The sequence below is a fragment of the Melanotaenia boesemani genome, chromosome 4 (assembly GCF_017639745.1).
Source record: "Melanotaenia boesemani isolate fMelBoe1 chromosome 4, fMelBoe1.pri, whole genome shotgun sequence".
Lineage (NCBI taxonomy): Eukaryota > Metazoa > Chordata > Actinopteri > Atheriniformes > Melanotaeniidae > Melanotaenia > Melanotaenia boesemani.
In genome coordinates, this window is record NC_055685.1 from 38,403,913 (window position 1) to 38,427,386 (window position 23,474).

The 23,474-nt window shown below is 43.7% G+C and overlaps 2 protein-coding genes and 3 non-coding genes across 6 annotated transcripts in view; 3 read left to right on the plus strand and 2 right to left on the minus strand.

Annotated features, from left to right (window-relative positions):
* The window catches only part of LOC121638486 (E3 ubiquitin-protein ligase DTX4-like), a 37,844-nt gene extending 23,984 nt beyond the window's left edge, over positions 1 to 13,860 (plus strand). For both annotated transcript variants that reach the window (XM_041983318.1, XM_041983317.1), the window contains exons 5-12: positions 7,473 to 7,534; positions 7,620 to 7,781; positions 7,860 to 7,921; positions 7,995 to 8,161; positions 8,249 to 8,402; positions 8,478 to 8,567; positions 11,122 to 11,220; positions 11,302 to 13,860. In XM_041983318.1, the coding sequence (XP_041839252.1) occupies positions 7,473 to 7,534; positions 7,620 to 7,781; positions 7,860 to 7,921; positions 7,995 to 8,161; positions 8,249 to 8,402; positions 8,478 to 8,567; positions 11,122 to 11,220; positions 11,302 to 11,433 (928 nt within the window). In that variant the 3' untranslated portion in view covers positions 11,434 to 13,860. The remainder of the gene's footprint in view (positions 1 to 7,472; positions 7,535 to 7,619; positions 7,782 to 7,859; positions 7,922 to 7,994; positions 8,162 to 8,248; positions 8,403 to 8,477; positions 8,568 to 11,121; positions 11,221 to 11,301) is intronic.
* Positions 6,381 to 6,466, plus strand: trnay-gua. The gene is given in 2 exon segments: positions 6,381 to 6,417; positions 6,431 to 6,466. It is a non-coding gene; the product is annotated as a tRNA-Tyr (tRNA).
* Positions 13,861 to 14,614: 754 nt separating the features above from the next.
* Positions 14,615 to 14,702, plus strand: trnay-gua. The gene is given in 2 exon segments: positions 14,615 to 14,651; positions 14,667 to 14,702. It is a non-coding gene; the product is annotated as a tRNA-Tyr (tRNA).
* A 193-nt stretch (positions 14,703 to 14,895) lies between these two features.
* trnae-cuc lies at positions 14,896 to 14,967 on the minus strand. The gene has a single exon. It is a non-coding gene; the product is annotated as a tRNA-Glu (tRNA).
* A 6,977-nt stretch (positions 14,968 to 21,944) lies between these two features.
* LOC121638512 (E3 ubiquitin-protein ligase DTX4-like) lies at positions 21,945 to 22,555 on the minus strand. The gene is made up of 3 exons (XM_041983360.1): positions 22,402 to 22,555; positions 22,161 to 22,314; positions 21,945 to 22,085 (listed from the first exon to the last, which is right to left on the minus strand). The coding sequence occupies exons 1-3, from the start codon at positions 22,551 to 22,553 to the stop codon at positions 21,960 to 21,962; spliced, it is 432 nt and encodes a 143-aa protein (XP_041839294.1). The 5' UTR covers positions 22,554 to 22,555; the 3' UTR covers positions 21,945 to 21,959.
* Between the last annotated feature and the right edge of the window lie 919 nt (positions 22,556 to 23,474).

Genomic DNA, 23,474 nt, shown 5'->3' on the forward strand with positions numbered 1-23,474 from the left:
TTTAGACCACTTCCAGAGAGGCCAGCTTGTTTCTGAAGTCTGTTTAAGGACGCATTCACACCAGGGCAGTCCGGGTGGTCTCGATTCGATTGGGCAGAAAACATTTTTCAGGTTTGCTTTCACACTGCGCTTTACTGAAGCTGACCGAACCACATGGACAGCATCACGCAGTTACAACAGCTGCTCACTAGAATGCAATATCACCCGAAACGACTGCTGACCCGGGAGGAAAGACACGAAGAAAACCTGGCTCATTGATTGGCCTGGATGGAAAACAGTCAGCCAGCAGTAAATAGTCCAAGTAAAAACACATCAGTAAAAACAAGTAAAAACAGAGACCAGACTGCAGAAATTTATTGTTGCTCCATCAATTTCTGCAGTCTGGTCTCTGTTTTTCCTTTGATGTTCAAACCTGATCCGCTTTTAACCAGAATCTGTCCAGTATGAGCAGCAGCAGAGGCAGCAAGTTATCCAGCATGTTGCGCTACGATGCATCTTACTTCCTGTTGTTGGTTCGTTGGATGGTCCGTTTGCATGTTCACGCTACACCAAGCAAACCGTACTGTCCATGAAGTGGGCCAGGGTTTATGTGAAGGTCCGTTTCTGCTCCTTTTACATACATAATTAGGTTGGACCATTTCAAACATCACTGACCTCATCTCTTATGAGTCTTTTATGTTAGCACAGTTGTAGCCAATGCATCCACCAGAGGGCAGTTACGTTAGCGTTAGCATCCCAGTTAATAAACACGCCTCACTTCCAGAACTCAAAGCATCTCTTAGTTGGGGGTTACTTTTGGGGGGTGGAGGGGCATCTTATTCAGAATGTGCATATTTATCAAGTGGGGGATTGAACAGTGGTTCTGCTGCAGGCAGCGCCATTGCTCGCCACCCCGAGACATCCACAGTCCTGAGGGGAGGGGTGTAGGGTTATATATGGATATATATGAATATATGTGTGTGTGTGTGTTGGTGTCGAAAAGATCCAACTCAGACAGCCTGAGACAAGCTGAGGGACAGGGTGGTGGTGGGGGGGTGAAAGACAAAGAGACGAGTAAGCAGACTGTCAAAGATTGATCACACTGGTTCAGAAATCAGGCCAACAGCAGAGAAAGAGGGAGGTGACACACATAAACGCACACAAAACGCACACATAAAGCGCACACATAAAGCGCAGGCTGGCTGTGAAGGCATTTAACACACACACACACACATTGTCCTTCCCTCTCACATGCAGCAGAAGTAAATATTGGCCATCCTAACAGGGCAGCAGGGAAGAATGTGGAGTGGGGGATGATGAGAACAAGACAAAGAGAATGAATGAGTGGGATGAAGATGTGGGTTTGTGTGTGTGTGTGTGGGGGGGGGGGGGGGGGTGGATTTGGTAGACAGAGGTCCTGGAGGTTTGACTTCATTTTGGACAGAGCCGAGCAGGAGACACCTGTTAGTTGATCCACAGGCTGCTGTGGGAGACATGTGAGGCCAACAGGGGGCGCTGTGAGTGAGAAGGTGAATGAAATGCATGGGAGCAGTTTCAGTTACAACACAGTTGATGGAAAAAAAATAAAAATCAGCTTTTTATTAGATAAAATAATCTAAATTATTATTGGAGAAAAAACAGATTCTGCATGAGGAAGTGAACACGTTACACATCTTATGCGATGTGGAGGCTGTTGGATAATTAATGCTGTCCTTTATTCTCTGTGAAGAATGGGACAGCATACCAGATCAGGTCTCTGTTCAAGAGACCAGACAGCCAGACCAAACAATCGTCTGGTGTCTGAGGCCGACGGCGGCTTCATGCTGATGCCTCGACGCTCGTCTGGTGGCCCCACGTCTCAAACTTGAACTGTGTTCGGTCCCATGGCTAAATCAGCTTCCTCAGAAACTGACAAAAGTCTGGATCAGTATTTCAGAACCTCCACTTCTGAGAACTTTACGTGTTGGTGCGATCCAGATTAAAACCTGGAGACTAGCTGTCAGTTGTCACACCAACAGTCATTTGTTTTTACTGAAGCAGAAACAAGTATTTTTTTAATGTGTGTGAGATTGTGTGTTGGAGGCAACTTGTGTGTGAGAACCAGTTACGTCTGACACAAAAGCCCCAAAGCCTGCATCGAGTAAAGGGGGCGTGTCCAAATGAAGCCTGAGGCAAACTCCATATTATTTTCATGAGCATCACGTGACCAAAGACAAATAAGGGCCAGAATCACACGAGTGTCTCGTGTGATTCAGTTGATGAAAAAGCAGTGGAAAATGCAAGAAATTATACATTCCAATAAGATAAGATTTAACTTTAAACTGCTAAAATAAATGATAGATAGATAGATAGATAGATAGATAGATAGATAGATAGATAGATAGATAGATAGATAGATAGATAGATTACTTTATTAATATATTTTAATGTATTTTAATATATTTATAGATTATGGACTAGATTTATAGACTCAACACATTCACGGGGCTTCATTAAACCATCACTAGTGAGAGCGTGTGTTGGAGGCAACGTGTGTGTGAGAATGTGTGTTGAGGGCAACGTGTGTGTGAGAATGTGTGTTGGGGGCAACGTGTGTGTGAGAATGTGTGTTGGAGGCAACGTGTGTGTGAGAACGTTTGGGAGTGTTATTGTCTGCTGTCTCAGTGAGTTCAGCTGATTTCCATTTGGGTGGAGGGAGCAGGAGGAGGCGAGGAGGGGTGGAGGTGGTGTGTGAGACAAAGGATGGGTGGAGGGGGAGTCTCATCATGATTTCAGCAGATTAAATGGACCGTCCAGACCGTTGCCAGGAACAGGTCCAAAAGCTCGTTGCTACTGAAAACACACGGGAGAATAATGCCCCGTTTACACAGCGATGCTGAGACAGTGATACGTAAGGTGTTTTTCTTACTTTCTTTCTTTGAGTTTTGTCCTCTCGTTTCCATGGTAACAGAGTTTTGGGTTGACAAAATAGCAAAGGTTTAACAACGAGCTCCGTCCTGTCCATGTGAACACAAACTGGAACTTGCTAGATCAGTGGTTCCAAAACGTTTTGAGCCAAAGCGAATGTAGATAACATCCGTTGGTGTTCGCGCCCCCCCACTCCTCCACAGCTGAGTGGTTAACTGTGTGAGAATAGATGGGTCATCCTGCAGCGTCCTCAAATTTAAGGCTGAAAAACAGAAATAAAGAGGATAAAGTGGTTTTTGGTTGATTCCTGCAACTACATGCCCAAAATGACCTTCTCACGCCAAGATGATGCCACATTCAAAATGTAACTTCCAAAAAATAATCTCTTTGCAATAACAGATTCATTTTTAGTATTGGAATACTTTTATGAACATGGAGTACAAGTACACCCACTGGACTACTGGACGGACACTGGTATCGGTATAGGTGCATCCTGAGATTAAATGTATTTAATCTATAATTTGGCTCTTTAACAAAATGTAATATTAATATGTAATTAATTGTAGTTCTATGTATATTTAATATAATTTGTGGTATGTCAAAACAATTGGTTTATAGTGTTCTGGCGCCTGGTTTCCACCAGGGGGCACAAGACAAGAATGAGATTTTTTTTTACCATAAAATGATGCCAAAGGTCTCAGAAACTGTATGTCGAATATGATAGGTACGGCGTTATAAGGTTAAATAGATTACAATAAAAACAGAAATATAATGTATATAATAATGTATAAATATAACATATTTTAATATATATTAACTTTATAAAATATTAAATTGATCAGTTTTATAAATTCATTTTAAATAAAAAATATTTTATAAATTTATAACTTTATAAAAATTTAAATAGACATATTTGTAATCTATAAAAAATATAAAATAAAAATGTATTAAAATATGTGTATGTATATTTATATGTAAATGTGTAACTGAGGCAAAACAAATTTTTCTCAATAAATTTAAGGTTATTTTTAGTATTTGAAGGATAGATCATTAAATGTTGACATATTGATAATGAACTTGTACTTGTCACGTGCACGGCTGTTTTGGCTTAGCGTGCACAGTGGGTTCAGGTTTTCATCCTGTCCACGTCGCGTCAGAGTCGTCAAGGCAACATGTGGCTCCACCCACCTGCCTGTGCTGTAGGTGTGCACAAGCAGAGGAAACCGCGTATAAACAACAACAGAGCCTGAAAACGTGCACGTGTGTGTGCGTGTCAGTGGAGCACTTGGACAGTGTGTTGAATGGCGGCTTATCCAGGATCAGGCCTGACTCAGAGCTCCGCTGTTAAGGCCCTCCATGCTAACGCAGCAGCCTGCAAATGTGAAGGGCTGCACCGTGATTAGTGCCGTCACTGATCTGATGTCGGTGTTTCCCGCTCGTCGTTGATGAGTGGGTCAGTCTGTGTTCAACCAACGTGCCTACATATACGACAGCTCATCAACGTGAGCCAAACGTGGTCGCTGCCACATCTGACTGATGCTTGGCGTGGACATGACGGGCAAGTCGGGAAATGTGTCTGGATTCTCAGAGGAAATGATATCAGATGGTTTCCAGTTGTAAAAACAATGCACTCAAGACAGCCTGAGCAGATAATCAGGGTCTTCATCAGGTTTTTTTTGTCCTCTTGGACCTCCGTTATCTCTGATTACTGCAGAGTTCTCTCTGGCATTATCCGTCCAGAGTTGCATTAATTCTTCTAGATCTCGGAGTGATGATGGGAGAGTCAGACATCAAGCACATCCCAAAGATTCTCCGTGGGCTTCAGGTCTGGACTCTGTGGTGGCCGATCCCGGAGTGGAAATGTCTCCTGTTCCCTGAACAACTCTTTCACAGTCTCATGAATGCTAAGAATGTTAAGAAGCTCATTCGGTATATTCAGGCATCAGCTGACCTCATTCTTTGGACACATAATGTTGCTGAACTTAGACCTGAACCTGGACCTGACCAGTAGCATGATGGCTGCATCCCTTCATCCGCCTCTCTTCTTACCCTGATGCTCCATCACTCTGGAACAGGGTAGATCTGGACTCATCAGACCACATGACCCTCCTCCTTGTCTCCAGAGTCCAGTCTTTATGTTGCCTAGCAACCTGGAGCCTTTTTTCTGGATGCATGTGGAAATGTTCTAACTTTCACTATCAAACTTAGCCCTGAGTTCTCCCGTCTGACAGCGCTCTGTCCGTTTCCCTCCTCACGGTTTCTCTTTGTTGTTTCTCTCTGAAAGCTGTGAAACTCATTTCACGCACACACATTTCCTCGTGCACGGCCGGTGTGGTGTCGCTGAGCGGGTGTAAGTGAAAGCAGCTTAGAGCGCTGACAGAAAGCCTGTTAGAGCTAAACCCACCGCAGGAAACAGCAGGTCATCTCCACACTCGCCCCTCCGACCTGAACCTGAGCCAGACCTGAACCTGAGTCAGACCTGAACCTGAGCCAGACCTGAACCTGAACCTGAGCCAGACCTGAGCCTGAGCCAGACCTGAGCCTGAGCCAGACCTGAACCTGAACCTGAGCCAGACCTGAACCTGAGCCAGACCTGAACCTGAGCCAGACCTGAACCTGAGTCAGACCTGAACCTGAGCCAGACCTGAACCTGAACCTGAGCCAGACCTGAGCCTGAGCCAGACCTGAGCCTGAGCCAGACCTGAACCTGAACCTGAGCCAGACCTGAACCTGAGTCAGACCTGAACCTGAGCCAGACCTGAACCTGAGTCAGACCTGAGCCCAAACCTGAACCTGAGCCAGACCTGAGCCCAAACCTGAACCTGAGCCAGACCTGAGCCTGAATCAGACCTGAACCTGAATCAGACCTGAACCTGAGCCAGACCTGAACCTGAGCCAGACCTGAACCTGAATCAGACCTGAACCTGAATCAGACCTGAACCTGAGCCAGACCTGAACCTGAGCCAGACCTGAACCTGAATCAGACCTGAACCTGAGCCAGACCTGAACCTGAGCCAGACCTGAACCTGAGTCAGACCTGAGCCCAAACCTGAACCTGAGCCAGACCTGAGCCCAAACCTGAACCTGAGCCAGACCTGAGCCCATAGCAGAACCTGAATCTGAGCCAGTCCTGAGCCTGAGCCAGACCTGAGCCCAAAGCAGAACCTGAGCCTGACCTGAACCTGAACCTGAGTCAGACCTGAGCCCAAACCTGAACCTGAGCCAGACCTGAGCCCAAAGCAGAACCTGAATCTGAGCCAGTCCTGAGCCCGAACCTGAACCTGAGCCCAAACCTGAACCTGAACCAGACCTGAGCCCGAACCTGAACCTGAGCCAGACCTGAGCCCAAACCTGGACCTGAGCCAGTCCTGAGCCCGAACCTGAACCTGAGCCAGACCTGAGCCCAAACCTGACCTGAGCCCGAACCAGAACCTGAACTAGAACCAGACCTGAATAGTTTTTGTCTGCGTGATAAGAGGTCTCTTATGACCGCCCCTTCGATAGCTTAGTTGGTAGAGCGGCGGACTGTAGAGGGGACACTGACATCCTTAGGTCGCTGGTTCAAATCCGGCTCGAAGGAGGTTTTTTTCTCCCAGTAGCAGTGTGTAAGACGGTGGTGTCCAGTCGGTTCTCGGGGGCTGCTGTCCCGCAGGGTTTGGATGTTTCCTGTTCATCACCTGAATGGGTCAACGTGGGTCAGATAGCCGCAGATGGGAGAACTTGGCAACAAGCCAAAATCCATTTAATCTGAATTATGTGTGTTGGTTTTACATCACTCGTTTCTGGAGAAAGACCTCAAGGTCACACGAGACATGGGTCACATTTGGCCCCAAACAGTTTCACTGTACAAAACGCTGCAGCACCTGAGTGAAAGTTTAAAAGTTTGAAACATTTTCTTTTTTTTTAAGGAAAAGTCATCAAATTTCAGGCTGAAAGAATGTTGTTTAGGGTAGTTTTACTGCTTTTAAATGTTAAAATGGGTCAAATTTGACCCTAGCAGTATGTAAGGGTTAATTGAGATGGTGTGAGATGATGATCATGATGGGCTTTGTGACGAAGCAGGTAATCTTCAGCAAGCAGCTGCATGACGTCCATCTCTTTGAGCTCACTGAGCAGATGGAAACTCCGCGGATTAGTGCTCATAAACACACATACGGCTCGGGATAGTCATTCATGCGCTGGTGAGCTGAGCGATACAGTCAGAGAGACACCAGGAAACCAGTCTGAGGAGGGGGACTTAGGACAGAGACACCAGGAAACCAGTCTGAGGAGGGGGACTTAGGACAGAGACACCAGGAAACCAGTCTGAGGAGGGGGACTTAGGACAGAGACACCAGGAAACCAGTCTGAGGAGGGGGACACGGTACAGAGAGACGAGGGAAACGTAAAACTTTTCCTTCAGTTTTGTTGTTTTTGGGGGAGTTGGAGTAAAAAAACGGACCTTTTGTTGCCCCAGTTTTTGTGTGAGTGAGTTTCGGTGTGGAAAATGACGGTGATCAGTTTTTCTCAGTGAGTATTCTGTGGCTTTGCCAGTGCTCTGCTTCATGTGGTAAAATCTGGATTAAATGATGTGTTTACTCCTGCAGTGTGCCCACCGTCCCTGTGAAAAACCTGAATGGATCCAGTCCTGTCCACCCTGCGCTGGCCGGTAAGAACACACACTCACCTGAGAGACACCGCCGACCGTAGACCCATCACATCCTCTGACCGGACTCTGGTCTGGCTTCTTTCAGGGATCACAGGAATCCTGATGAGCGCCGCCGCGCTGCCCGTGTGTCTGACCAGGCCTCCGAAGCTGGTGCTGCATCCTCCACCCGTCAGCAAGAGCGACATTAAACCGGTGCCAGGCTTCGGCCACTGCTGCAGGAAGACCACCAAGAAACAGGCTCGCAAAGGTGAGCGGCGCCGTCGTTTGTCTGAAACGCCACCGATCGGCTCGGGAATCACCCTCACGCTCCGTTTTCTGTTTACAGGTAAAACTCCAGAGGAGGTGGTGAAGAAGTACCTGCAGAAAGTAAAAAGTCCACCAGAGGAGGTCAGAGCCGTTCCGCATGCTTCACGCTGACGGTGATGATGGGGAAGAGGCTGATTGTTTTCCTCTTTTTCAGGACTGTACCATCTGTATGGAGCCCTTAGGGGGGCCGTCTGGATACAAAGGTCCAGGTGTGGGTCCTGTTTCCAGAGCAGAGTCAGTGGGGCGACTGGCACAGTGTGGACACCAGTACCACTTCCAGTGTCTGGTGGCGATGTACAACAACGGCAACAAGGACGGCAGGTAGGTCTCAGGAGCCTTCAGCCATCTCTGTTCCTCTATGTGTGAAATCAGCTCCATAATGAGGAATTCTTTGTCCTTTTCCTTCAGTCTTCAGTGTCCAACATGTAAAACCATCTACGGCGTGAAGACAGGCAACCAGCCAGCAGGGAAGATGGAGTACCACATCATCCCTCACTCTCTACCCGGCCATCCCGACTGCAAAACCATCCGCATCATCTACAACATCCCACCGGGCATTCAGGTGAGCCACGAGGCTGCGCCAGCGGGACGTTTTGTCATCACCATGGTGACCTGAACCGTGTCCGTCTGCTTTCAGGGACCAGAGCATCCGAACCCAGGGAAGCCCTTCACTGCCAGAGGCTTCCCTCGACACTGCTACCTCCCAGACAGCGAGAAAGGACGCAAGGTAAACACAGCTCGCCCTGTTTTTACAGTTATTTAACCTTTAAAACCTCCCAAGGTCTATCTCTATTATCACCATCAGTGTCTCAGGAGTGGTAGAGTGTAGCTCTATGGGGTAAACTGTGATGGATAGCTACCCTTAAGGTGATCTACCGAAGTTTTCCAGACATTTCTATCCCGTCCAGGAGGTTAACAGTCCAGCCACTAAATGTAGTTTTATGCAGAGACCTGGGAGGTCAAACTCATTTTAGTTCAGGGGCCACATTCAGCACAGTTTAATCCCAGCTGGGCTGGAGCAGTAAAATAACAGCATAATAACCTATAAATAATAAAAATGTCACATTTTCCCTTTGAGTGCAAAGACGTGTAAGTACATTATGCAGATGTTTGATGTTTATGGTAAACTTGAAATTTCTGGAGAAAAACAACTTGCCTTGAAAATGTTTTAGAAAAAATGAACCTGATGTGGACACATTAAAGATTACAGTTACTTTTATTTAAGAATGTCGTAGTTAAACCAAATTCATCCCACTGTCCAGATTGGACCCTCTGGTGGTCCGGTTTTAGCCCCTGGGCCATATGTTTGACACCGCTGCTCAATATGGTAAATCCACAATTATCCATGATAACAGCATTATTTATCACTTTTCATCGTAAAAAGGCCACTATCCAGGGCTCCAGACTAACTTGTTTTACAAGGAGCACAGCGGATCCTAACTTAAAGTTTTAGGAGCACAAGCAGAAAATTTAGGGGCGCACACTGAAATCACCATGCATAGCAAATATTCACATTTCCTCTCATTTTCGCTGTATTAGAGATAAATACTTTAACAAGAAATTACAATGTTTACAATTCACATTTTTTTGTGCAGCAGTTGACATAAAAAACATCTTACTGGCTGCACTAATACAAAACAAGTGGACATAGAAGCTGTCAAATCAAAATTTGTAGTCGAAGCAGAACGGCAACTTTGTCCCATCATCCCCCACAGGGCAGGTATGACTCCATGTAGTTCCTGGTAATAAACAGCCTCAGGGACTGATGCTCCTCTCCAGCCACTGTTCCCACTCCTCAGTAAGAAAAGTAGCTATTGGCTGTCCTCAAAGTCGCTAATTAGCATAATCAGCCTCGTACATATAGTTGTAATGGATGCTAAATAAATAAATAAAATTAAATAATAATTCTGTCCATTTTTCTTTATTTTTAGTTCAGTTTTTTTTTGTGTATTTTATGTTTTTTTTAATTAGGAGTCTGGAACATTTCACAACACTTTTAACTTTTTAAATAGTTTTGTCCACACTTCATTAAAAGACATTACTCTGACGGTAAACCAGCGCAGGATCCTCCAGCAGCAGCGTTGTACGTTTCATGAAACAGAGCTGAACGTCGTCTGAATGCAGCTGGGAGCTCCCGTGTACAGGGAGGGGTCTGCACAGCACCCGCTCCTCATTGGGAAGCGTAAACTACGTTTCATTCACGTCAGTCTCCAGAAGTCTCCAATAATACCAGAAAACGTCTAGACTTGTCGCTAGTTCCTTTTTTTTTTTTTTAAGTCACTAGAAGGTCTGAAAACTCGCTAAATATAGCGACAAAGTCGCCAAGTTGGCAACACTGAAAAATAATAAATTCCCCCAAGACCGCCTCTTTCCACACATCAGCCAATCACAGTAGTCGTTCGTTCCCGCTCACACGCACATTGGCTGTCGTCTTCTTCGTTGGTGTTCGTCTCCTTTTCTCGTATTAAAGTTAGTTTGAGTCGGCAAACCAGCAGCTAATTTGTGCTTTACTGTGAAGTACTGGGCTGAAGAGGGAAGCAGAAGTTTGTTAGTGACAAAATAAATTAAATTATCACTACTACAAGAAAAAGACCGGCAAATGTTTGGTCACCATTGTGCAGGTAGATGGAAAATTCACTCGCACTGTCTCACATTTTAGTCGCAAAATGCGACCATTTGGTCGCAGTCTGGAGCCCTCCCATCACTACTATGTTGCTAAGAGACCTCTATTTAGACCTGGACATGATGATGAAGCCACTTCCTGTCAGACTTTCCACCAATCAGAGAGCTTAGATTGACGGTAACGTCCAATCAGGAGCAGCCAAAGATCAACCAGTGAGCAGAAAGTTCTATGTGTGTGTGAAAAGAAGAAAAATAATGCTCCTCCATGGCTGGAATAAAGCCAAGAAGACGTTTCTGATGCGCGGTGGCGCCACAAAGCAGCTGAGCTGGAGTTGGTTTAGTGAGGATAGCAGGTAAATAGTAGCAGGAATAACTGGAAATGAGGAAAAAGTGGAAACATGGAAATAGTTTCTGTTGTGTGTTTGTTTCAGTGCAAATATTTTTTCTCCTGGAAGCCACGACTTGAGAGAACGATGAGATGAGAAAAGTTTGGTCACTGTTGATCTGTGTGTTATTTCTACAAAGTTCTGTTAGTAATAAATTCTGCTTTCTTCTTCTGGTCGGCTCGGTTGACTGGGATTAAAAGCTCCATCAAAAAAAAGTAGGGAATAGCTTGGATTTTAAGTGTTAATTTATCTTCCTGCCCAACCCGTGTGCAGGTACTGAGACTGCTCCTGGTGGCGTGGGACCGCCGGCTCATCTTCTCAGTCGGGACTTCAAGCACGACGGGAGAGTCCGACACCGTCATCTGGAACGAGGTAACTCCACACCCGAGCGTTTGTGACGTACGCTAACAAACGTCCGATCTGCTGACGCTAACACTCCCGCTTCCCTTCAAGGTCCACCACAAGACGGAGTTCGGCTCCAACCTGACGGGTCACGGCTTCCCCGACCCCGGACACCTGGACAACGTCCTGGAAGAGCTCCGTGCTCAGGGCATCACAGAGGATGACGCACTGGTGGAAAAGTGAATGGTCAACACCACCAGCACAAGAGGAGGAGGAGGAGGAGATGTGGGGCCTGATGAGGAAAATAAGAGGAGGAGCTCCTGGACTGAGAAAGACTGCCAGCACTTAGAAGGGGTGCAGGGGGTGGGGGACGCTGGGGACTATGGAGGATGCTGGTTTTGTCTCGGAGAAGTCAGTCCTCTGAGACGATAACTGTTCAAACGTCACCGTTTTCCAAACCAGCGAGTAGAAGTCAGCAGCTCTGAAAGCAAAGCCAGACTGAGGAGGAGGAGGAGGAGGAAGAGGACAGAAAAAAAGGGTGCATGGTTTTTAGCTAGGTACTAAATATGAGTGAGAATGAGTCGGTACTAACACCTAAGACACAAACAAGTTAACTTTACTGAGAGAAAGACGAAAAAAAGATGGTAAAACGATGGAGCAGATCAGAAAGGACAAAGAGCGAAGAAGCTGGAGGGGGAGGGGTGTGGACAAGGAGGAGGAGGAGCAGGAGGAGGGATGAAGATGGTGTATGAATGTAGAGTAGTGTAGCAGTAGAGTAAATTTAACTTGTGTGGTACTTTCAGGTACGTGAATGGCGTGGCTTTGGCTTTGTGGCTGAAGTGTGGCGATGCTGCGCCCCCTGGTGGCGAGTCGGAAGAGAGACGCTGGAACATCAGAGTCCATCATTTATCCTCATCTTCCATTATTTACCTTTTCTCTTAGTCATTGTGTGAAATGACTAAAGACCAAACCACCGCCTGACATTTGGGCCTGTTTGGCGTCTTACTGATGAGCCACTGGTACAAGCCCACCTGCAGCCAGTACAGGTGTGACCTGATTTAACAGTTTGGGTATAAATGTTTCATCCTGGTTGAAGGTGATGCTGACGTTGAGTCCTGTGGGACGGGGCTAAAGGTACAAGTAGTGGAGGGTTCATATTAAAATGTGTCTGAATTCAGCTGGAAGTCACCATCAAGTCATGTTTGACTTCTAATTAACAAAGTTAGTTAAAAAAAAAGAAACACAGCTTTCTCCAGTTTACCCGAAACAAATCAAGATCTATATAAAAATAAAAACATCAATTGTTTGCTGTTTGATAAGAGCTGGGAAACTTTTTAAAATCTAACTTATTGAGGAATTTTCTTTTTCTGAACAAGAGATTCTGACTTTCCGGTTGCCCTTGAATGCATCATCAGGGAGCTTGCTTGTCTTGTTTTGCTTTCATTGACTAGAAACTCTGAATTTCTGACGTCTTATGAGGAGAAATCGAAGCAAACTCCATCAGAAGTCAGATTTCTGTGACAGCAGGATCTGGATTCTGAGTTCCAGCTCTCTGGTTCGTGGGTAGTTTAATGTCAGCCTTGTTCGTCCGGTGTTTCTGTAACTCTGAGGAACACAAACGCACCACATCTGCCTCTCATCCAATCAGAAACTCCTTCACACAAAGATGCTGTTTTATAGACCAAAAGAAAGTCTGTCCTCTTCTGTCCTTCCTCCACCCTACCCAGTCTCACACCAACACACTCCCAGTCCAGGGTTTGACTGGGACTCTGGGGATGACATCATCCTGTAAGCGATGATGATGATGGTACTCCCTCCATGGTATTGTCTTTATTATGTTTTTAATGAACTGTAGCTACACCTTTGCTTTTAATAGCATTTTTTCTTGACACTATTATAGGTCGAATTGCCTTGTTTTCATTTTGTACATGTATGTTGAATTAATTCATTAATTAAGCCCTTTTTTTCATTTGTTACCGTTTGTTTACAGACAGTATTATTATATACGGTGTCTTTTTTTCTCTGAGTACAGGCGTAAAGCCGATTCTTTTCTTTGGAAAAGGAATTTGATGGTAGACTTTTCTGAGTGTGAGCTGTAATGCATTTTAACCGAACCGAACTTAAACCTTTGCTGTTCTCTGAGGTAAAGGATGTTTTTGTTCTGGACATATCGGTCCTGATGCTGTTCTGCACTGAGCTTTTACGGAGAATCGTTTCACAGCAGACGTGTAGAGGGACGTGTTGGCTTTTATAAAATATTAGAAGAACCACAACCTCCTCATGTGCCACAGCAGTTTTCAGGCTCTGAGGCTCGGACGCTGCACAACAGCCTGATTTTGTATAATCAGTTAAATTTGTCTTGTAACCTCGATATCATATAAAGTGTCCTATGGATGAGCTGATCTGACCGTGTGCAGAGTCTGAGGCCAGCTGAGCTGTTTTACATCTACATGTGTATTATTTTTTTGTTCCCGCCACCATATCTCATCCCTCCTTGAGGCGCTAACCCAGACGTGTGATTAATGGAGGGAATGAGACGTGGTGAAGAGTGCTGGTTTGGAAGCGAGAGCATCAAACAAGATGAGAAAAGAGAAAGTGTAAATATCTCAAAATAATTGCTGGAGTATGAATGATTACTACAAGGAAAAAATAAAGATTGAATGAAACTTATGTGGGTTTTTTTTGGCAAATTTGTTGTGTCCTATAAAATTTTACTCTCAGCCTTACAGGAAAACAGTATTTCATGTGTAATTTCCCTCTGAAATGAACAAAATATTCCGATAACACAAACATGGTGCAGTCAGAACAACCTGGAGCTCAATGCTCTAAAGACAGTTGTCCCACCTGCCTCCATCACCCAGTCAGCACTGTGCAGTCCTTCTGCTTCCTGGGCACCATCATCAGCCAGGACCTGAGATGAACATCAGCTCCTTCAGGAAGAAAGCCCAGCAGAGGATGAACTTCCCAAAGTTCAACCTGCCAAAGACAATGATGGTGCACTTCTACACCTCCATCAAGTCCATCCTCACCTCCTCCATCACCATCTGGTACGCTGCTGCCCCTGCCAAGCAGACGGCAGCGCATCATTCGCTCTGCAGAGGTGATTGGCTGCAGTCTACCTTCCCTCCAGGACTTGTCCACCGCCAGGTCCCTGAGGCCTGCAGGAAAGACGGTGGCTGAACCTCCTGGTCACAAACTCTTCGAGATGCTCCCGTCTGGAAAGAGGCTGCGGTCCTTCAGGTTATCCATCATTATTTGCACAAATCCTTTTTTTATTATTGTAATTTTCTTTAGTGGCGTATTTTGTTTCTATTAATACATAAATATATATTTTAAATTGTCCTTGGCACCCACGCACCAACACGTTAGACCCGATTCTGCTTCGGTTCCTGAAAAAGTCATCTACCGCCCTGAGCCATCGTCCCCTTCGATAGCTCAGTTGGTAGAGCGGAGGACTGTAGGTGTAAAAATCAGTAATCCTTAGGTCGCTGGTTCGAATCCGGCTCGAAGGAGGAGAAATATTTTATTTTTTTAAAGGCTTTCAACGTCGTTACAAAAGACATGCCAAAGACAAGCTGCTCTGAAAGTCCAGAATAAATCCTGTAGGTCAGCAAACACGCCGCTTGTTGAGTTACAGAAACATAATCTGCTTTACTGTGTGAGTAATAAAATGAAGGCGAATTTTAAAAAGGAACAAAAGCCGTGTTCCCTGACCGGGAATCGAACCCGGGCCGCGGCGGTGAGAGCGCCGAATCCTAACCACTAGACCACCAGGGATGATGACGACCACCATGGCAACGAGTGCTTTGTTTACATTTTTCTCCCATGTGGATATGAAGATGTCCAGCGGGCTGGAGGACTCACTTTTTTGTGTTACCTCGCAATACTTTTGTTGTCCCTGCAAAACAAGCGATCATGTGACAGACGCTGATTAGCGGCTACGAGACCGCGCTCAGCCAGTTAACGCCGTTTACTTGAGATTCTTTAGGTGTCTTGAAATGAGATTTAAAAATGTCCACAGTTGGTGAGACCATCATATTAATGGAGAGGCTGTTCCACAGTTTGGGGCTGACAAAAAAAACAGCTCTGTCACCTCTTCATTTCAGCCTGGAGCTCAGGACCACAGGACGTGACTGGTCAGCAGACCTCAGCGATCTGGAGGGCGCGTGCGGGGTTAAAGGGTCAGCGAGAAAAGTCGGGAGGGACGAGCTCAGACAACATAAATCACCAACGTGAAAATCAGTTCAAACAGCCATATTACAATGAAATTACAGCTACACGGTCATGGGAATAAGCTTTGATGGGCGGAGCTCCCACAAACCGCCAGCAGAGGGCGCTCCAACACCAGAAAACTGCGTTCTCACAGAGAAGCGGTTGGGCTGCCCAAGATTCAACTTAAATAACAGGCATGCTCTACTTCACCATAGCAATAACATAGTTAAGAAACTAAACATGAGCACTACTACACATCTAATACAAGCAGAAATTAGCGAACATATGGCTGATTATATTCCTGACAAATTAGAAACCTAACCAGTAACCTGAACTCAGACCTATTAACAGCACTGCAGTATAAACTATATGAAAGAACTAGCAGTAGCTTACTTTCATGTGACGCACACCAGTCTCAACAAACCAAGGACGCACACAGCTCCTGCACTTGTTTCTTCAACATACACGTAGATGCCGCAGTCGGGCTTGTCAGGCAACACGGCCGCCATCTTGGGCCGGGGTGCATATTAAATGATATCACCCACACCAGTGAACCAACATTTTGTCAACTTAACCCTCCTGCTGTCTTCAGGTTTCTGAAACCTTTGAAATACACGATCAAGAATTTGGAGCATTAAAACATCGTTTAGATCTTAAATGTATTGTTTCTCTTGCAGGTATTGACTCTTTATATTTCTCCCATACGTCTATAAGGAGAACATAAATCTTTTTATCACTCTTGGAGACTCTAATGCAGACATGTGGTGTTTAACTGAACCAAACACACACAACAAAGTTAGCAAGTTACGTTTTCTTATTGATTGTATGACTGAAATTATGCTGTTTTTTTATTTAATTAGATTTGACTACACTCAATATTTTATTTACACCACAAACGATTAACAGATGAGCTCTAATGTGGTTCGTTTAGTTTGATCCATGTGATTGTAGCGTGATCTTCTATCTCCACACCCAACTATTCTCTTGACTGGTCAAGACTGGAAAAGGTCCTTCTTCACCAAAAGAGCTCCAAACGTTGTGAAAGCAGACGATGTTGAGGAAGGGATCATCTCTGCCTTCTGCACTTACTTTGTCTTCAAGCTGGCAAACCCGACACACCTGAAGACACACTGACGTTCCTCCAGAGGAACATCAGATGGAGCCCTGAGCAACGTAGGAAAGACCAAAACTGTTTGTGTGTATTTGATCATCTAGTGTGAAATAGAAAAGAAAAGCATTGTGTGAGAATAAATAAATAAAAGGAAATCTTCACTCTGGTCCTCTGCTCTCCACCGCTGATGCTTTGACTACAGGCAGCAGCCGGAAACCCACCGACTCCACGCTGAGAGGGTCCAGCTCCATTTAAAAGATGAAATTTCTCCTCATTGGTTGTACTTGGAAGTCACATGTCCAGCTTCAAGGAGGAAAATGCAACTCAAATGTTCCTAAAAGGTGGATTTCCAACTCTGGAAGTAAGAGGAATCTCATCAGCCTCAGTCTAAATATAGCTGGAAATAAACTGGATTAATTCAGTTCAGTTGAATTTAGCTTTATTTGTACAGTGTCAGTTCACAACTTTGTCATGAATTGACACTGGCAAGGCAACAAATATGAAAAAATAATTGTTTATCTGCTAGATTGTAAGAAAAATCATGTATATTATCATTATGTTTTACTATTATAACGTGTGATTCATTATAGGGGAGACCGGGGCTTGTTGTCACATGTGTAAGTTATCACACTGCATTTATTTTCTCCACCAGGAAGCACAACAAAAAAGTGGAATACTAGTTTTCTTCCTTTACATGGGCAGATGTCATGTACTGTCTGAGGAGAAAATAGCACATTGTGAGCTGAGGTGAGCACCAATTAAACATTTTGCACAAGCCAAAGTAAAAAAAAATTACATGATATATTTCAAAATAAAATTCTTTCAGGAAGAATTCTAACAATGATAAATGCAGACTTGTTAGAGGACACATTGAGGCGTCCTGTCACACCTCAGTCATTGTTCTGTTTTATGCTAACCTTAAGCTAGAGCTAGCTTTAACAAACATGGACGTTTGGGGCAGCTTGTCTCAATCATTTTGTGGTAAGTTGTCACATGTGGCTGCAGCCGTTGGACAGAAATGTTTCTGGGCCACTTAAAAAGCATGTTAACTCTGTCACTGAGGAAAAAGAGAAAAAACTGCTATTCTCACCAACACACCTGTGAAGGAGGCACTTGAAGCAGAAAAGCAGGTACAAGGGGGAAAAAAAGTCTATTGAAAAAGAAACGCAAGGCAACCAAATTTAAAATACCAAAAAAGCAAAGCACAGGGGAAAAAAGAGGATGGGTACAGAAAGAAAACCTCCAGATGACTCCTCGTCAGAAGATGAGTCCATGTGTCTGGTCTGTGTAGAGCCATTTGGAAACATCCACCCAGAAGAAATCTGGGTGCATAAGATGCAAAGAAGGGACCCATGAAAAATGCACCCCTGTCAAATCAGTCTACTTATACCAGAACTAGAGTGCCTCTAGAGAGAGAGTGGCGCCACCGGAAGCTCAAAACGCTTGCCGATCACGTGGTCCATGTAGCCTCCAAAAGTTCCAGGAAGTGCTTGGTGGCCAATACAAAATAATAAGAAAACTACGATAATCAGTAAATAATGATCAATGAAGGCTTTGCTTTGCAATATTTTTATAGTTGTGTTCATTGATATGAATCATGTTAACTAAACCTGTTTGACATCAACAGCATGTAAATCGTAATATTTTCTGTTTTTTAACTTTATCTTTCAGACTGAGGCATACCAACAGGTGACGACAATGATTTACCAAGTGACTACACAATAAATCTAGGCTCACAGCATAATGATAGCTGTTCTTACAGGAAATCTATATCCAATAAATAAAATTTAGATCCCAATTCATTTCAAATAAATGGGTTATCTATTCTTACTTATTACTATCTACTTGTGTGAATTGCTTTTAAGTCTTAAGACTTATTTTGACTGAGGCAGACTGACTCACAATATAATGTGTTCTTACAGAAAATCCATGGCAAATAAATAAAATTTTGATTTCAATTCATGGAAAATACATGGCTTTCTATCACTATTTGTTAACTATCCCAAGACTTACTCCCTATGCACAATAAATCAGACAAACACCCTTTGTTTTCCAAATGCATTTAATACCTAAAAGAATTCCTTTACAATAGCATAAAACTCGACTAAATCAGCATGTCTAGCCATTTCTTTTCTCTGCTATCCTTGAATACAGTCTTCACCATGGTATGCTGTGCTGCATGGGGATGCTCCAATCGCTCAGAGAAAGGCTTGCGTATGTATGGCTTCCCCAAAGACAGGGACAGAAGGAAAATATGGATGGACAAAGTCAGCAGGATACATTTGACCACCATCAGGGACTGTAAAAACAAAAAATATGTGAGGTAATCATATTAAAACAATGCGTTTACACATTTTCAAAGACCATATCATTGGGAAGTTTAATATTTTTAAATTAAACACAGAGAACACATCACAGGGAGATTTATATGGTTGAGGTTGCAGAATGTAGAAAAAAGACAGGAAACAACACTTAAAAGTGGCCAAAGCAGGAAGGTGAAGAAGAACAGTATCCCAGTTAACGTCAGGCAACCCCAGAACTATAATAACTATAATAATACAACATAATTAATATATAATAGTATAATATATAGTGAATATATATGACTGAACTTTTCACCCTGTAATATCAAATGACAGCCCAAATATTGTATAGTTGTATGGGCTGCACTATTCCACAAAACAGCTCACTTTCTAGTTATTATGTAAAATGAACGGTGTAATTATTGGCCTGGCCTATAGTGTTAAATGTGTGAAATGCGGTGGTCACACATTATGACCCACATACAGAATCATCTTCATATCTTTGTCCATAATTCCACAGCCTTATAAATACATTAAAATTAAATAAAAACGTAACTACAATTGCTCCCCCTACACATTAACCTCGCTATCAACGGTGTTGGATCAATTTATATTGACGAACAGAATTTACATTCATCAGCCTGTGGCATCTGCTGCTATCAGTGTGCTAGCATAAACTTTTATCGGTTTGTAATCTCTAAATATATTAATCTAGACGGTGACAATCCGCCAACATATTTAATTACTCCTGTCAAGTTGATTTAGATGCACAACTGATATGGAAATATGACTATTAAAACATGTTACCTTGAAGAAGTGTAGCTCCGACAGTCTGCTCCATTGAAATACATTGACCGTCCCTTAGCTTTTGCTAACTTCCGGGAACTTTTGAGGGGCTCCATAAGCCGCCATTGCTGTGAAAAAACTGAACCATTGCAGTGAACGGAGATGACGCCACTCTCTCTCTCTAGAGGCACTCTAACCAGAACTGTGATTCGGGTGAGTCTGACTAGTGAATAGTTTAAGAAAGGTTAAAAAGGCATTTAAGGCAGTCTGGACTTTAATCCAGTGCATTTTATTTTGTGTGAATGTTTGTTCAGTGGCCATGTTAAACGACTTCTTCAAAGTCAATGATGAACACTGTGTGTGCCTGACTTCAATGTTCAGTTTCAAGTAAAAAAAGAAGAAGAATTGTGTCCTGGTTTCATTAGTTGCCAAATCCAGTGTAACATCTCAGGGCTTCAGACTAAAATGTGAGACAGTGCGAGTGAATTTTTCATCTACTCACGCAATGGTGACCAAACATTTGCCGGTCTTTTTCTTGTAGTAGTGATAATTTAATTTATTTTGTCACTAACAAACTTCTGCTTCCCTCTTCAGCCCAGTACTTCACAGTAAAGCACAAATTAGCTGCTGGTTTGCCGACTCAAACTAACTTTAATACGAGAAAAGGAGACGAACACCAACGAAGAAGACGACAGCCAATGTGCGTGTGAGCGGGAACGAACGACTACTGTGATTGGCTGATGTGTGGAAAGAGGCGGTCTTGGGGGAATTTATTATTTTTCAGTGTTGCCAACTTGGCGACTTTGTCGCTATATTTAGCGAGTTTTCAGACCTTCTAGTGACTTAAAAAAAAAAAAAAGGAACTAGCGACAAATCTAGAGACGTTTTCTGGTATTATTGGAGACTTCTGGAGACTGACGTGAATGAAACGTAGTTTACGCTTCCCAATGAGGAGCGGGTGCTGTGCAGACCCCTCCCTGTACACGGGAGCTCCCAGCTGCATTCAGACGACGTTCAGCTCTGTTTCATGAAACGTACAACGCTGCTGCTGGAGGATCCTGCGCTGGTTTACCGTCAGAGTAATGTCTTTTAATGAAGTGTGGACAAAACTATTTAAAAAGTTAAAAGTGTTGTGAAATGTTCCAGACTCCTAATTAAAAAAAACATAAAATACACAAAAAAAACTGAACTAAAAATAAAGAAAAATGGACAGAATTATTATTTAATTTTATTTATTTATTTAGCATCCATTACAACTATATGTACGAGGCTGATTATGCTAATTAGCGACTTTGAGGACAGCCAATAGCTACTTTTCTTACTGAGGAGTGGGAACAGTGGCTGGAGAGGAGCATCAGTCCCTGAGGCTGTTTATTACCAGGAACTACATGGAGTCATACCTGCCCTGTGGGGGATGATGGGACAAAGTTGCCGTTCTGCTTCGACTACAAATTTTGATTTGACAGCTTCTATGTCCACTTGTTTTGTATTAGTGCAGCCAGTAAGATGTTTTTTATGTCAACTGCTGCACAAAAAAATGTGAATTGTAAACATTGTAATTTCTTGTTAAAGTATTTATCTCTAATACAGCGAAAATGAGAGGAAATGTGAATATTTGCTATGCATGGTGATTTCAGTGTGCGCCCCTAAATTTTCTGCTTGTGCTCCTAAAACTTTAAGTTAGGATCCGCTGTGCTCCTTGTAAAACAAGTTAGTCTGGAGCCCTGGATAGTGGCCTTTTTACGATGAAAAGTGATAAATAATGCTGTTATCATGGATAATTGTGGATTTACCATATTGAGCAGCGGTGTCAAACATATGGCCCAGGGGCTAAAACCGGACCACCAGAGGGTCCAATCTGGACAGTGGGATGAATTTGGTTTAACTACGACATTCTTAAATAAAAGTAACTGTAATCTTTAATGTGTCCACATCAGGTTCATTTTTTCTAAAACATTTTCAAGGCAAGTTGTTTTTCTCCAGAAATTTCAAGTTTACCATAAACATCAAACATCTGCATAATGTACTTACACGTCTTTGCACTCAAAGGGAAAATGTGACATTTTTATTATTTATAGGTTATTATGCTGTTATTTTACTGCTCCAGACCAGCTGGGATTAAACTGTGCTGAATGTGGCCCCTGAACTAAAATGAGTTTGACCTCCCAGGTCTCTGCATAAAACTACATTTAGTGGCTGGACTGTTAACCTCCTGGACGGGATAGAAATGTCTGGAAAACTTCGGTAGATCACCTTAAGGGTAGCTATCCATCACAGTTTACCCCATAGAGCTACACTCTACCACTCCTGAGACACTGATGGTGATAATAGAGATAGACCTTGGGAGGTTTTAAAGGTTAAATAACTGTAAAAACAGGGCGAGCTGTGTTTACCTTGCGTCCTTTCTCGCTGTCTGGGAGGTAGCAGTGTCGAGGGAAGCCTCTGGCAGTGAAGGGCTTCCCTGGGTTCGGATGCTCTGGTCCCTGAAAGCAGACGGACACGGTTCAGGTCACCATGGTGATGACAAAACGTCCCGCTGGCGCAGCCTCGTGGCTCACCTGAATGCCCGGTGGGATGTTGTAGATGATGCGGATGGTTTTGCAGTCGGGATGGCCGGGTAGAGAGTGAGGGATGATGTGGTACTCCATCTTCCCTGCTGGCTGGTTGCCTGTCTTCACGCCGTAGATGGTTTTACATGTTGGACACTGAAGACTGAAGGAAAAGGACAAAGAATTCCTCATTATGGAGCTGATTTCACACATAGAGGAACAGAGATGGCTGAAGGCTCCTGAGACCTACCTGCCGTCCTTGTTGCCGTTGTTGTACATCGCCACCAGACACTGGAAGTGGTACTGGTGTCCACACTGTGCCAGTCGCCCCACTGACTCTGCTCTGGAAACAGGACCCACACCTGGACCTTTGTATCCAGACGGCCCCCCTAAGGGCTCCATTCAGATGGTACAGTCCTGAAAAAGAGGAAAACAATCAGCCTCTTCCCCATCATCTGATTTGATTTGATTTGACAGCTTCTATGTGTACTTGTTTTGTATTAGTACAGCCAGTAAGATGTTTTTTTGTATGTTGTGTCAACTGCTGCACAAAAAATGTGAATTGTAAACATTGTAATGTCTGATTTTATTGTTAAAGTGTTTATTACAAATACAGTGAAAATGAGAGGAAATGTGAATATTTGCTATGCATGGTGATTTCAGTGTGCGCCCCTAAATTTTCTGCTTGTGCTCTGTTGCAAATATTTTATAAGCATTCTCATTCATTTACTCATTTATTCATTTACTCATTTAAGCATTCTTATTCATTTACTTATTTACATTTTATCCTTAGATTTTAGTAACATGCATTAGGCTCTGCTTTTAATTAATAGAACTACAGCTTAATTGTTATCATTGCTTTGCAGGTTACAGATAGTGTATTCCCATAAACTCATACAGGGCTACTGAGTCTGGCATTCACAATGCTGGGAAAGTGGGAAGGGACCTTGAAATTGTTCTGGTGCCCAGCAAGAGAAAGCTACTGAGAAGATAACAAATAAGCAGAAATAGGGAAGATAAAACTTGTTTTGCAGATCTCACCCAACTGACTGTGGGAAAGAAGAAAACAGCCTGGGAAGAAAAGTGACGGAAGAAGGAGGGACCACCTTGCAAAATACACATTCACATGAATGCGCACCACATGCACGCACATAGCCACAATGCTTTGCATTGTAGGCGGGTCTTTTGGCTGAACCGAAGGGTCCCGACACTTCATGTATTAGTGGACCAGAAGCTAAGCTAACAGGCCTCCTCTGACAGAGATATGTATTGTTTCTTACCTTACTGGCTTAACAAAGAATTGTCAATTCTACTCAATCTCTG